Raw genomic sequence first — 16,256 nt, 5'->3', positions numbered from 1 at the left:
AGACAGTGAATGCAAGGTGCAAACTCTCTCCCCAGTCAGGCTTCTCATTGTCTAGGAGCCATAAGAGTTATAAGGAAAACTGCCAGAATCCAGAGTGAGTGGACAGGAGTTAGGCTACACCAGAAAAATTTCCCCAGATGCTCTAGAGATGTTCTTTACTACTTTCTAGACAATTGGATTTCTTCTATCTTATTTTTATGTCCCAGCAACTTAAGTGTCTTGAAAGTAGGGCTGGAAGGCCAAGGAAGAACATTCAGAAAAGTGGTCAAGAAGAGGACAATTCAATATGGTAGTATTAGGATGAGTCATCATGCAAAAGAAATAATCATCTTGATAAGGCATCATATGTATATTGAAGCATGAATATGCCCAAAGTACCTCTGCCTGACAACCCTAGCATTATTCCAAGCACCCTGGATACAGAACATAGCACTGCACCAGTAATTCTATGCCCACCAATTCATGAGGCCAAGTCTACCATAATAAAGCCCACCGTGTTCAAGATCAATCAAGGATTGTCTTAGGAATTAGAGAGACCAAACCTATATGTTGTAAGTGCTAAAATACAAATACTGACCTGGTCTGAAAAAGAGAAAGCATCAACTATTCCACAGCCTACCCACTAGCAGATGTCTCTGGAGGAAAAAAAAGACTGCAGTAAGAGATTTTCATACTTAACAAAAACCCACTTAAAGACAAATATTCTGTAATTCCCTAGAGAATGTATGAATGGTTCATTGACATTTCCATCCACCACAAGAAAAATCAGCCAAAATTCATATATTAAGTTACTTATTTCTCCTTTGGATTTTTGAAAGTAGATTTTACATGGTATGATCCAAATCAGTAGTTTTCTAGATAAACAAGCTGTCTGGACTAGGTTCTCTTACCTTTTTGTATGTTAATAAATCTTTTACTAACCTGAGGGACAATAGGATGAGACAAGTATATTTGGCTTTAAAGTTCAGGAAGGCAGGACTTAGAAATATAGATGGAATCTGACCCATGAAACGACACACCCCTCTAGGGGTGATCGCCAATGTTCTCAGAAGTACTGTTTATGTAATATGTCATATAGCAGACTGTGACCTCCCTGACCTCCACAGATGGTGATTTGGGCAAACACTCCTATATAGGTGTGCATATGCACGTAGCAAAGTCAACAAACCTTGCATTTATTTCAATTGTATCTCTCCAGACTACTCTGTTCTAACTAGGAAAACTGAGGCAACTGAACAGACTTCTACCATTATTTCAGTACTCTGATTTTCTTTTAGGAAATCCTTGTTTCCACTTATTTTCAAAGTGTTATATTATCTATTCAAGGATAGATTTCTTTTTTTTAATTGTTTAATATTTATTTATTTTTGAGAGACAGAGAGCATAAATGAGAGATGGGCAGAAAGAGAGGGAGACACAGAACCCAAAGTAGGCTCCAGGCTCTGAACTGTCAGCGCAGAGCCTGATGCGGGGCTCAAACTCACAAGTAGTGAGATCATGACCTGAGCCGAAGTTGGATGCTTAACCGACTGAGCCACCCAGGCACCCCAAGATTAGATTTCTTAATAGCAGCAGACAACAAATGGTGGTTAAAACCATTAAAATGTAATAAAACAAAGGAATAATACCAACTGTCTTCATCTTGCTAAAATTGTACACCAATAGAAATACATCACACTAAAAGCATATGTACCAGAAAACAGAAATAGAAACATAGGTATAGGCTAATATTTTATTAGCAAACTACATATTTGCTGTTGGTAAATGATGAGCCTGATAGGAAAAATCACGCAATGAACATAATCTAATAACTATGTATATCTAGAAAAGGAATGTGAACAACTATGGAACTCAAGAAGTAACGTATTCTCTTACCCTGAGATATTGAAGGTTGTGTACATTCTAATTAGTGATAGATGGTAATGCTAATACACAAGAATTAGATCATACAAAAATACAGTAGTATCCTGTTCTCTTCCAGTATTAGGCTTCTAGAAGATGAATTATTGTAACCATATTAAAAAAAAAAAAGATAGTGACCTATTTGAGACCACACATCAAGTTCTTGTGTATTCCCAGAGGGTTTACCCTGACAGGAAAATAGCATGACTTTCACACAATGAAGGTGTCACATGAATAGAGATTTACACATAAGTAAACAAAAGGAATTAAAAGGCAAATAGGACAGAGTTACAATCTACTCTAAGATTGGCTTTCGTCAATTTTCTGTTTATCTTAGAAACTCCTCCTGCTCTCTAATTATATGCCTGAAGAGAATCGTCAGGTATAGTTATTTTCAGCTACACTCTAAAACAAAAAAGAAAGCCATTATGTGCATTTTTCTGTGAAGAAGGGTCATAATGGGTTTAAATGTTCAACTGAGTTAGTTTTGATCTTCCTCCAATGAGCTTAGAAACCAAATGAATAAGTAAACAAGCTGTAAACATATGCAAGATGCGAGAAATACACAGAGAAGCGAGGATATGTGAAGATAAAGATATAAACTGAGTTGGGTTGATACACTGTTTAAAAAAAAAATAGCCACAAAAGTCCATGAATCACATTCACTTTAACAGACATGACAGGAAAGTAGGAATATGAGCAAGTGGCCCGTTCTCAAATACGTACTATTATTTTCCAGAATCATTAAAATTAGATTGAATTGTTATGGATTTTTCATGAGGCAGCATTAGACTGCTGCTAGAGGTGCCATCTAATAAAATCAGTGATTTGCAACACAGGAATACTTCACGCCAAAGGAGGCGTCTGTGAATTCATCACACCAGCAAGCTCATTGGTTTACTTGGGAGAAAACCTTTATGAAACACCAAGGGAGCTCAGAGATAAAAATGTACATTTTGTTGGCCCTAATTTTTTTAACATAATGTAAAGGCTTTTTCTCTGTCTACTTTTGTAGTGTTTGCACAACCACGTGGTTTGTTCATTTGCTTGTTTGTGCCCCTGTTGTTACTTCTGGAGATGGAAAACCGAGGTCTTAGGCAACACCCATGTGGCTCTGGTAGATGTGACCTTATAATGCGGCGGATTTTCTCTGTCCACATAGCATCTTTGGGACAGAAGGGTCCCACTAGTACTCATTCCTCTACTCACTGGCCCCCTTTGTAAACCTTGATGAGTTGGGGTACAGGACCTCCCAACCACATTTTAATTCTCCCGGGTGCTTGGATATGACCACTTTGCTCTGTGCAGTGCCCAGCATAATAACGCAGGATAAATAATATTCAGAAATGTTATTTTGATGATGACCTTATTTAGCAAAAGCTACCTCTTCTTGAGGTTTTTACCTCCAAGCCAGATGGGCCTGCATAAACACACGTCCCTGAATTTTCCTCTCTATAGTTACACTTAAAAACTATTTGGATTTGCATTTAGAAATAAATTTCCTCTCCAACATTGGGGATATACTCTAGAGGTTCCCACGAATTATTTGAAAACAGTGTATACTCCTCTGTTGGGTAGAGAAAAGTCTCCAACCAGAAACCACACTACAAAATGTTAACAAGAACAACTGATACTTTGCACTGGGTATCCAGACGTTTGGCTGCCTGCAGTTTCGACTGCAGAGGAACACTTCAAAGTTAGAAACTGTGTAAATGCAACTTGAAAGGGGTTTCAACCTTCAATCCTTGAGGAATACCACTAATATAAGGGAAAGAGGTGTGGCTATATACAAAAAATTCATTTATATTTCCTATTGACTGAAGTTCTAAGATGCCCTACGACTCAGTTTTCAAGAATAGTAATCACATCTATCGTGTGTTGGAAAGGGCAGGGGTGGGTGGGAGTGAGCATTCGATGGAGGAGAGTGAAAGGACAGGGCAGGTAAGTGAGAGCTAGACATTGGCTTGTAAATGGGGCACCTGGGTGGCTCAGTCAGTTAAGCAACCCACTCTTGACTTCGGCTCAGGCCATGATCTCACGGTTCATGAGATCCAGCCCCACATCAAGCTCTGCACTGACAGTGTGAAGCCTGTTTGGTATTCTCTGTCTCCCTCTCTCTGCCCCTCCCTGACTTGCTATCTCTCTCTCAAAATAAATAAAAATAAACAGAAAAAACATTGACTTGTAAAATTGAGAAATACCAGGAAGGTACCAGGGATAAAACTGGGATTCAGAGAGAGCCCAGTGATGGGCTGCAAAGATAAGCCAAATATTTTGAGATAAATATTCTAAACTTGGACTTAGTGTGACAGGAAAAAATCCAGGGCAGGTGTGATGTAATTTAACAGTCGTACATGTTTTTAAAATGCTCTGGAATAGCTGCTAATTACACACCCAATGAGTCATCTGTGCCATTTGGCAGATCTAAGTCTGCATTGACTGAAGCATGGAGTCCAAAGCAAAAGCATCTTTCTTGGTTATGAGACCTGAACCCTGCCGTCAGCCAGAGACACGCTTTGGATTTGGGGTTCCACATGTCCAGACTGAGTTAGCAAGGAGGCTGTCTGTGGAAGCTGGGGTTGGAGTAAGCACTGTAATCTGCTGCTTTCATTTTCTCTTCCACTCCCAAGTGATCTTTCTCTGACCTAGCAGTTCATGCCATCATAGTTATTCATTTAGTTACAATAATATGCATTACAACAACAGTGTTTGTCTAATTATCATCTTCCCCCTTGTAATTCTTCATCTTGACTAGGTACAGGCTAAGGATTAGGTATAAAGACCATGGGAATCGACACAGCCCCTTGGAGACCATAGTGTCAGAGAGTGTGAGAGCGGTACAGGGTTCAGGTAGGCACTAAATGGTGTTGTTAAATGTTGAGTGAATAATTCAGAGACCATGCTTCCAGTGCCATTCAGTGAACAAAACAGAAAAATCCCCGTCTTCATGAAGTTTACATTATAGTAGGAAATAGACAATAAAAATAAACAAATATACAGTCCACTAGAGAGTAACAAATCCTCTAGCAGATACGATCAGTGCCCTCTCCGATTCCCTTGGACTCTGTTCCCACCTCCTATTGGGAGCCTCTGCAAAGCAGAGGGCTTTCTCTGGCAGCTGGAGGACACCTGTCCAAGCTCAGAGACAGGAACCACTGGGAAGTTAAAGTCGCAACCACCACCAGCAACCCCAGCCCCCACAGCAGCTCTCAACACCCACTGATGAGAACTGATGGATAAACACGCCAACTTCCTGATGCTTCAGACATCCTCCAAGGCATGTCCGTGCAGTTTCCCAGAGGCCCTGGCAGAACTGAGTCCCAGCTGCCCACAGCAGTAAACTGCTGACTGCCGCACCCTGAACTGGCTTCCTACCCACTCCTGTTTCAGTCTCCCACACGCCACTGGCCTTCTGGGGATCACCCCCATGCCAACTACTTGCACTCGAATCCTTCTCTAAGATGCTACTTCTGGGCAAGACGAGTGTTACAGAAACATGATGCAGAGAAAGAGGATGCGAAATATTAGATGGAGTGATCAGGAAAGGCTTCCCTGAGGTCATTTTAAAAAAAAGACTAGGGGGGCGCCTGGGTGGCTCAGTCGGTTGGGTGTCCGATTCGGCTCAGGTCACGATCTCGTGGTATGTGGGTTCGTGCCCCGCGTCGGGCTCTGTGCTGACAGCTCAGAGCCTGGAGCCCGATTCAGATTCTGTGTCTCCCTCTCTCTCTGACCATCCCCCATTCATGCTCTGTCTCTCTCTGTCTCAAAAGTAAATAATAAAACGTTAAAAAAAAAAATTAAAAAAAAAAAAAAAGACTAGGATGGGGAGCCTGGGTGATTCAGTTCAGCTTCTGACTCTTGATTTTGGCTCAGGTCATGATCTCTCACGGTTTGTGAGTTCAAGCTCCACATTGGGATTTTCTCTTTCTTTTTCTCTCTGCCCCTGCCCTGCTTTCTCTTTCTCTCTCTCTCTCTCTCTCTCTCTCTCTCTCTCTCTCTCTCAAAATAAATAAATAAACTTAACAGAAAAAAGGCTTGGATGGAAGGAGGAATGAGGTCATTGTGGTTCCAAACTAAGGTCACTGCCAAGCCTACCACACTGTTATACCCAGAGTCATGGTAAAGGATTTGTTCAGCTTGGTGGGGGAGGTTATCGCCCTCTCTGGTGTTTGAAAATAAAGTGTTCATCCCTAGTAATTTGGTGAGGTTTGGATTTTCACTGCTAGAAGCAAAACATTGATTTTCCTTCACAGCATTTTGATATAAATGTATGTGAAGCCCTTAGGGCATCTTGCCCTCTTATTCTTATTATAAGATGTCTTGTCAACTGTCTTAGCTCAAGGCCACAAAACTGACTCAATACTGAGACATTCTCTCTCACAGGAATTCTCAACAAAATTTCATGAGTACAGATATGAACGTGGTGGGGATTTATGTCACTTTCACTTAGACCCTCCAAAGAATAAAATGCCATTCTTTGTAGTCACCCTAAGCTTACTATATGACACAGTGGCCCTTTATGTGTAGTGACCTGCAATACATGTATTAAATATGTATATACAGAGAGAAAGACAATTTCACAGAACCACTGGCTTCTAAATTAGAAGCTGGAGTGCCTGGGTGGCTCAGTCGAGTGTCTAAATCTTGATTTTGGCTCAGGTCACGATCCCAGGGTCATGGGATCAAGCCCAGAGTCAGCGAGAAGCCTGCATTGGATTCTCTCTCTCCCTCCCCCCCCACCCCACCCTCCACCGCCAACTCTGACCCTCTCCCCTGCTCTCTCTCTCACTCTCTAAAAAAAAAATACAAGTAAATAAATAAAACCAGAAGCTACCTCAATAGGTAAATCTCTTACTCAGGACAGTGATCCCTACCCCATCATTCCTGATTGGGGGGGTCACCAGCTCCTGCCCACTTTCTCCTGGTCTTGATTTGACAGTTCTATTTAAACAAAAGTACAAAACTTATCTGATTGCAGGCTCACAATATTCTACACCGTGCACATCAAAGATGCTTCACTGTAAGTTTGTATTATAGAGTAGCCCCCACAATAGATATTTTACCCCAGGAATGCAAGCCAGCTATTCTTACTGGGCTTAGAGATCATCTAGGATTCCAGTTTTATTTTCACACCTGACAAAGCCTTTCTATTGTCAAATTACCTCTATCACAGTAGCTTCTACTTTTAGTTGACAAGCATTCAATAGGTCTTCCCAAAACTGATTGTGTGCCTGGACCAAAATTAGTTTAAAAACTAAATTTGCACTGGTAAATTAGAGAAGCCAGGCATGAGAATGAATTTCCCACAGACAAATATTTTCATTAGACATTTTTGTTGGAGCTGGTGGACTACCAGAGAGAAGAATCTTTTGAAATTTCTCCACAGCCTGGAGTGACCGTGGCAGGCACTTGTGCGCCAAAGATGAGGGATCTGGATCAGACTGCATCCAGAAGATCTACCCCAGCAAAGGTGGCCTTTGTAGGAGGGCTCTAGGCTTACAAACCAGAGAAGTTTGGAGAGCATGACCACGACATGAAAAATTTGAAAATAGGTCTGGAGCAGAGGAGAGCATCTCTGTGACCCTCCTTGTCAGATCAAATTGGCCAAGGGATACCTGAAGCAGACCCTGTGAGTGGTCCTCTGGATTAGGAACCACTGGGGCTTGAAGTGGACCTCATTTCTCTATCAGTAGGAATAATCTTGGCTGCAAGAAATGGCTCACTTAAATTTCATGAACAATTAAGGAAATTTTTACTTCACAGCTCTCCAAGCAGTGATCAGAGATGACTGGGTCAGGGTCCTGGTTCATTTCTCTTTGATTCTCTCTATTTTCTTTCCATGTCTCTGCTTCAAGTTGGCTGTAGTAGTTCCAGGACTAACATCGTAAACGTGCCCAGAGGAAGAGATGTCTGGTGCCCACTCTTAAAGCTAAAGAAAATACCCAAGGTGCCCAGCAAGCATCTGTTATTATGACACATGTCTATTCCAGAACCAATCGCTATGACAGTAGGGACAGAATTACCCTTACACCAATCAGAACCCCCTGGAACTGAACATGGGCCCATCTGCCACCAGGGTCCATGAGCCATGTTGGCAAAGGTAGATTCCTAGATTATAAGGAAGTTACTTTGGGGAAAGGGAAGAAAAATAGTTTTGTTTTGTTTTTTCTGAGAGAAAACTGACAATATCCTCTGCATTCATGTAGCAGCTTAGTGCTCTCTGGTCTTTCCTTTTTCTTGATCAAAATTCCTGGGTCCAAGAAGCATAACAATAACCACAGCAAGAGTCCAGAGAAGTCTTGGATTCTGGTGTTGTAGCCGAGGCTGTGGGCTTGCAGTTTACATAGAATTGAAAATCACTGACCCATTCCATTTCCTCCAGTAATGTGCCAAACTGTCAGTTCTGTATGCTGACAGAGGCTTTTAAAAGCTCTATACTCAATTTTTGCAATTGAGAATACTGAGTGATACCAATAATGAAGTCATATCTTTACAACACCTATCTTCATTCTTCATTGTCATTAAGCTGGAAAATTCAACTATTCAGTATGATGATCATTTCTAGCCTTTGATAAGATTTTTCCATTTTCTCTCTTTTTTAATGCTTTTAAATTGTAATAAAGCTTTAAAGACTGAGCTACCAATAGTTTCATTTGTCTATCTTTCAACTATAATGAATACAGATGGGCAGAGAGGAAAAGAAATCCTGGATTTGGTCTAATCCTATAATCTTTCTCATTTGCTTCTGAAAGATTGAATAATTCCAGATGAATACCTTGTAATGCCAGTGTTTTCTCATACCAATGGTTTATTTTCTCATCGATACTAAAGAAATATTCAATATAATGTGCATATATAAACTACAAAATGATAATAACCCACATATGAAAAGTCATAAGTAACCAGTGTAATCAGAAGTAATGTGTAAGTCTGTATGCACATATATACACACATTATTAATACAGAAATACATCCTAGGAAAGAAACCACAGATATCACTAAATGGAAGAAAAAAAAAACACTGAGTGCATTTTCTGCCCCATAAAATAAGAAATCGTGGTGTTTTTCTTTCTAACCATATTTGTCCAAATATCATAGTTGATATATCCATATTGTGATAAGCTGTGACATTAAAAATTCTTCTACTGGAGTCCACTTCGAAAATTTTATTTTACTTTACTGTCATTTACCGAGTCATTTGTCAGTCTAGTTATGTATGTGGAAAAAAAAATTGACTCTGGGTTCTTCATATATCTCCAGAGAATTGACGCTGTCTACACATAAATTTTACTATTTTCCTAGTCAAAAAAAAATGAAAGCCCAAGTGCGCTAGGTCCAGAAAGTCAGGAAAAATAAAATCAGCTCAATTTCCCTTGGGTTGGTATCACACTGTGGTAAGTGATAATAATATAGTAATATGATAAAACAATGATAAGTAATGATTTTCTGATCCACAGTGAGCTCTGTCTACTAAATGAGAGAAATTGCATGAAAATGAACAACCTTTCCAATGAGGGAGAAAAAATAAGCTCTGGGGGCACCTGGGTGGCTTAGTCAGTTAAGCATCTAACTTGGTTTCAGCTCAGCTCATGACCTCACAGTTTCGTGAGTTCAAGCTCTGTGCTGGACTCTGCACTGGATTCTCTCTTCCTCTCTCTCTGCCCCTCCCCCACTCACACTGTCGCTGTCTCTCTCAAAATAGGTAAATAAACTTTAAAAAAAAAATAAGCTCTGGAAGGAAAATTTCTGAGTGAGCAGTGGTAGGTATGTAAGTAGTCTGTTTATTTCCTCTTCAGTTTCATCTACCTCTTGCTGAGTCTCTTACTCCAATTCTACCTTGTTGTCAACATTCCGACTCTCAGGGCAATACTCTTCCCTCTTCGATATTCTGACTCAAGTATATAAAAAACCAAAATCCATTTCATTCATCCCCAGATCAAAGAAGTTTGAGCTAATTTCCAAATGAGATGAAAAAATACAAGATTTAAACTTACAAAGCATAGTGTCCTGATCCCCAGCTTATTCAGTTCATAAGCCCTGTTTCATTTAACATCCAATCTCAGATGTGTTAGAAAGGACTACCAAAAAGAATTTGGGGTTATTTTGCCTATGATTGGCACAAATTTGAAAGGGAAATGGGGATCTAAAAAGGTGATATATAGTTCAATCATGAAAATTCATTATTTTATAGATAGGCATATCCTTTTAATCAAACTCAAGCAAATTTAAAGTAATAATCTCACCTTAATTTAAAGCATTCACTTGTGTTTCTACAGAAATTCTTGAGTGGTAAGAATACAATTCTTTGAGTATTAAAGGCATATTTAAAAAGGCTTTTACTTTCATTAATACAGATTGGATGATTTAGACCAAACTTATTGCTGAGAATGACTTGAAAAATTGATCAAATATTTTTTGAATGTTTGAAGGCACAGATAGTAAGACAGCAAACAATTACACAATCTTGGCCCAGAAAAATAAGGAAACCCAAGAAGAAAGCCCGGAATTTGAAGCCACTTTTCTACCAGAGAATTGTGTCAATGTTCCACTAGTAGGAGCTGAGAGGCTGAGAAGCTGATCAGAGGTGGTTTTGTTTTGTTTTGTTTTGTTTTGTTTTGTTTTGTTTTGTTTTGTTGGCAAGGTTTATTTTATTTTTGAGAGAAAAAGAGAGAGAGAGTATGGGGGGATGGCAGAGAGAGATGGGGACAGGGGATCCAAAGTGGGCTCCACACTGACAGCAACAAGCCTGATGCAGGGCGTGAACTCATGAACTATGAGATCATGACCTGAGCCAAAGTCGGATACTCAACTGACTGAGCCATCCAGTCAGGTGGCCCCAATTAAGAGGTTTTAACACACTCACAGGGCTAGGAGGACAAAAATTGGAATTCAGGGCCAACTGGGAAATGAGAAGTGGCTGATAAAGCCTCCCCCAACCCTCTAAACATACAATTTGAGATCCTTGAGGACCTACCCACTATGACTAAGGGTAAACTGAAAACAGATCAGCCCCTATAGAGGTTGAAGCTCAACTTCTTTGCATTTCAAACGCTGATTGGATTAGGAAGATCTGGGATTTCCAGCATACCTAGCCTACATAAATGCAAATATAAATTCTCCCTGAGGGGAAGGTAATATCCAGAGCTGCAAATTATCTCTAGTTTTTCATAATCTTTAGCACTTAATCAAAATAGCTAAGGGACCTGAGATGACAAGACAATATGACTAAAGACAAAAGTAAATAGCAATCAAATACAGACCTACTAGAGAGGGTCTCCAGACTCCCCACAGAGTTAATAGGCACAGACTTTAATATAACTATACTTAATATGTTCAAGGCTATAAAAGACAAGATTCTTAATTTGGGAAGAGAACCAGAAATTGTGACAGAGAACCAAAGGAGAATTACAAAGTTTTTAAATAAAATAATTAAAATTCAAGATTTTATGTGTTATATGTGGAATTTAAGAAACAAAGCAAATGAACAAAGAAAAAAAGAGACACATGAAAAAACAGACTCTTAAATATAGAGAACAAACTGGTGGTTATCAGAAAGGAGGTGGGGGGGATGGATAAAATAGGTGAAGGGGATTAAGAGTATACTTGTTTTGTTTTGTGCTTTTTTTTTTTTTAATTTATTTATTTATTTTGAGAGAGAGAGAGAGAGAGAGAGAGAATCCTAGGCAGGCTCTGCACTGTCAGCTCGGAGACAGATGCAGGACTCAATCTCACAAACTGTGAGATCATAACCTGAGCAGAAGTCAAGAGTTAGACGCTTAACCAACTGAGCCTCCTAGGAACCCAAGGGTACACTTACTGTGATGAGCACTAAGTTATGTATAGAATTGTTGAATCACTATATTGTACACCTGAAACACTGTATATGGTACTGTACATTAATTCTACTGAAATTAAATAAAAATAAAAGGCAAACTTAAAAAAAAAAAAAGCTTTTATGTGTTAAACAACATTCAAGACATAGTCAAAAAGAGAATTAATGAATTGGAAGATAAGTCAAAAATTGCTCAAACTATAAATCCACACTGATGTGATCAATTAATCTATGACAAAAGAGGCAAGAATATACAATGGAGAAAAGCCAGTCTCTTTAATAAACGGTGCTGGGAAAACTGGACAGCTACATGCAAAAGAGTGAAACTGGCCACTTTCTTACATTTACGTCTTAGATTAAAGACCTAAATGTGAGACCTGAAACCATAAAACTCCTAGAAGATAACATAGTAGTAATTCCTTTGACATAAGCCATAGAAACATCTTTCTAGATATGTCTCCTAAGGCAAAAGAAACAAAAGCAAAAATAAATTACTGGGATTACATAAAAATTAAAAGCTTCTGCACAGCTAAGGAAATCATCAACAAAACAAAGAGGCAGCCTACTGGATGGCAGAAGACATTTGCAAATGATATATCCAATAAGGGGTTAATATCCAAAATATGTGGACTAATGCAACCCAGCAACCAAAAACTGAATAATCTGATTTAAAAATGGGCAGAGACCTGAATAGACATTTCTCCAAAGAAGACATACCAATGGTCAACAGACACATGACAAGATGTTCAACATCACTAATCCTCAAGGAAATGCAAAGCAAAACCACCATCAGATATTACCTTATACCTGTCAGAATGGCCAGAATCAAAAAGACAAGAAACAAGTGTTGGTGAGGATGTGGAGGAAAAGAAACCCTTGTGTATTATTGGTGGAAATGTAAATTGGTGCAGACACTATGGAAAAGAGTATGGAAGTTTCTCAAAAAAATTAAAAATAGAAATACCATAGGATCCAATAATTACACTACCAGGTACTTACCCAAAGAAAACAAAACACTAATTCGAAAAGATATATGCACCCCTATGTTTATTGCCCCATTATTTACAATAGCTAAGATATGGAAGCAACCCAAGTGTCCACTGATAATTAATGGTTAAAGAAGGAATGGGGTGTGTGTGTGTGTGTGTGTGTGTGTGTGTGTGTGTGTCTGTATACACGATAGAATATTACTTGGCCATAAGAAAGGATGAGATTTTGCCATTTACAACAACATGGATGGACCTAGATGGTATTATGCTAAGTGAAATAAGTTAGACAGAGAAAGACAAATACCATAAAACCATTTCACTTATACATGGAATCTAAAAAACATAACAAATGAATAAACACACAGAAAGCAGAATCAGACTTATAAATACAGAGAACAAATGATGGCTATCAGAGGGAAGGGGAGTGGGATGATGGGCAAAATGGGTGAAGGGGAGTGGGAGATATAGGCTTCCAGTTATGGAGTGGATAAGTCATAGAGATGAAAGGTACCACATATAGTTAATGGTACTGTAATAGTGCTGTACGGTGACAGGTGGTAGCTACACTTGTGAACACAGCATAACAGAGTTGTTGAATCAGGTGAATATGTTGTTCACCTGAAAGTGCTGTAACATTGTAGTCAACTATAGTCAAAAAATTAAAAAAAAAGAAAAAGAAAAGAAAGAAAGAAACAAGAGGACTGACAGGATAAAAATTGAGTAAGACGGGGCACCTGGGTGGCTCAGTGAATTAAGCATCTGACTCTTGGTTTTGGCTCAGGTCATGATCTCACAGTGACAGCGTGAAGCCTCCTTGGGATTCTCTCTCTCCCTCTCTCTGCCCCTCTCCCACTCATGCTATTTCTGTCTCTCTCAAAATAAATAAATAAACTGGAAAAAAAAAGTGAGTAATACACACAGGAGATACAGTGAAAGGGTAAGTATAATCTAAAAGGAAGAGAATAGAAAGAATAGGTAAATAATGACCGAGAATTTTCCCAAATTGGTGAAAGATACTGTGTCACAGCTCCAAAATACCCTATGACCCCAAGCAAGATGAATGCAAAGTAAAACACACTTGTGCAAACCATAGTAAAACTTCTGAAAGAGAAAGGCAAAGAGAAAAATCTTGAAAGCACTCCCCGTTACAAAAAGAAATAATGCCTTCACAACAGAAAATATCACTTTTCAACAGGGACAAAGGAAATCAAAAGACAATGTATATTTTTTTCAAAGTGCATCAAAGGGGAAAAAAGCTGCCAAACTATACCCAACAAAAATATCCCTTAAGAATGCTGGTAAAATAAGAACATTTGCAGGCAGGCAAACAAACAAACAAAACCTGAGAGCCACTTCTAGACCTATATAAAAAATATATTGAAAGTTTCCTTCAGGCAAAAGAAAAGTAATCATAGGTAAAATATTAAAGATGTAAGAAATAAAGGAATGAAGAGAGAAAAAATGGGAAGTAAACAAATAGTGATTGTATAAAGCAATAACACTAAATCCTGCAGGTCTTAAAATACAGAGAAAATTAAATAAACAGCAATAATAGATCAGGATAAGTACAAATGAAATTAAAGTATTCTAAGGTTTTTGAATTTTCTGGGAAAAGGTAAAAGTACTAATTTATAGAGCTCCAGAGTGGCTCAGTCAGTTGAACGTCTAACTTGGGCTCAGATCCTGATCTCGCGGGTTCAAGCCCTGCGTCAGGCTCTGTGCTGACATCTCGGAGCCTGGAGCCTGCTTTGGATTCTGTGTCACCCTGTCTCTGCCCCTTCCCCACTTGCACTCTGTCTCTCAAAAAATAAACATTATAAAAAAAATTTTTAAGTACTAATTTATGTTAAACTTTGATAAATCAGGGATGCAGATTGTAATCTACAATCAAGAATAGCCATTAAAAGCATAGTAAAATATCTTATAATTAATCTATTAATACAGAAAAATAAATAATAAAAATACTTAATTCAAAAAAGGACCAGAAGGAGAAAGAAAAAGGAAAATGGTAGATTTATATATCAGTAATTACATTAAACATAAAAACACTCAATGTTCCAATTAAGAGACAAAGATTATGAGACTGGGTTTTAAAAAATCAAAAACCACATTGTATGCTGTTTTAAAGAGAAACACTTTTTTAAAGTAGAGATACAAGGGGCGACTGGGTGGCTCAGTAGTTTAAGCGTGTGACTTCAGCTTAGGTCATAATCTCGCCGTTTGTGAGTTTGAGCCTGCGTTGGCTCTGTGCTGACAGCTCAGAGCCTAGAGCCTGCTTCAGATTCTGTGTCTCCCTCTCTCTCTGCCCCTCCCCAGCTCATGCTCTGTCTCTCTCTGTCTCAAAAATAAATAAACACTAAAAAAAATTTTAAGATACAAAAATGTGTAAGTAAAAAATGGAAAAAGATACAATATGCACATACAAATCAAAGAAATCAATGTAGCCATCTTAATACAGATAAAGTAGACTTTAAGACAAAAAAGGCAGAGAAAAAGGACACAGAACCATAATGATAAAAGTTTTAATTGCCCAGGAAATTATAGCAACTCTAAATTTATGTCCCCAATAACATGGCCTTTATCTATACAAACAAAATTTGACACTATTGAACAGTAGGAAAGAAATTAGGAAAGAGAAGAAATGCCAAATATTACCAATTCTGTTCAATATTTCATGGAAGATTCTAATTTATATATTGTGTGCATAGAAAACTCAAAAGAGTCTGCCCCATCCTCATAGGATATCATCTCCATGCTGGTGCATCATATGCACCTTCAAAAGACCATTTCATCCCACTGTGTGGCAGGCAGCTTCTGAATAATGCAATATTTAACAGGACCAATAGATCTAATGGTCATGTGGCCATTGTCTTACCTTCCGTTCTGTAGAGTAGGTTCCTCAGCCCTCAGATGGTGGTGCTGGCTGAAGACCTGAATATATGAAAGACAAATCCATGTCTGAAATATATGTCAATTTTGGTCAAGATGGAAGATGCCCAATGGAATCAATTCTTCACCAAATAGCTGGTTGCCTTCCTCAAGGGATGGTGCTGTACTGGGTAATCAATATTCTCTCTGCTGCTGGAAGAGTAGACATTCATCAGTGGCAGTAATTAAGTCTCCTTTGTTAAGTGGGCGTCCATGCATTTGGGCCCATACATAATCTCCATCCCTGCTTAACTGGCTACTCTGCTCATGATCCCAATCGTACCAACACTGTGATCATCAATGGCAGGAATTGGTAGATGTCAACTGATTTTATATGGCTATTGAGTGTCTCATCACTGAGGATGCTTTCTGACAGGCATGAATATATGCAGCACTTTACACCCAGTCCCATTGATCCATTTATATGCCTCTTTTCCAGAGATCCTTGTGTCTTGTCTTCTGTTATCTCCTCTAGGCACCTGACCAATCATCCAAGGCATTCTCCATTGCCTGTGAGTCTTTAGGCTTACCTCCCGCCACTTTTCTTTCCAGACAAATTGAATAATCAGAGACAATGACAAAAGCTTTGCCAATTAGGATGATTT

The 16,256-nt window shown here is 38.8% G+C and overlaps 1 protein-coding gene across 4 annotated transcripts in view; it reads right to left on the bottom strand.

The window, feature by feature from the left end:
- RASGEF1B (RasGEF domain family member 1B) overlaps positions 1 to 15,790 on the bottom strand; it is a 648,732-nt gene extending 632,942 nt beyond the window's left edge. For 2 of the 4 annotated variants that reach the window (XM_042984295.1, XM_042984299.1), the window contains exon 1: positions 15,599 to 15,790. Coding sequence is in view for 1 of the 4 variants with exons in the window: in XM_042984298.1 (XP_042840232.1) it covers positions 7,659 to 7,712 (54 nt within the window). In the remaining 3 variants the exon portion in view is untranslated. Of the gene's footprint in view, positions 1 to 7,658; positions 7,837 to 15,598 lie in introns of those variants that run through there. The other 2 variants (XM_042984294.1, XM_042984298.1) reach the window with 1 other exon arrangement.
- Positions 15,791 to 16,256: the final 466 nt, after the last annotated feature.

This window comes from Panthera tigris, chromosome B1 (assembly GCF_018350195.1).
Source record: "Panthera tigris isolate Pti1 chromosome B1, P.tigris_Pti1_mat1.1, whole genome shotgun sequence".
In the NCBI taxonomy this organism is placed as follows: Eukaryota; Metazoa; Chordata; class Mammalia; order Carnivora; family Felidae; genus Panthera; species Panthera tigris.
Note: the sequence above shows the minus strand (reverse complement) of the source record. Positions and strands in the feature narration are given on the sequence as shown.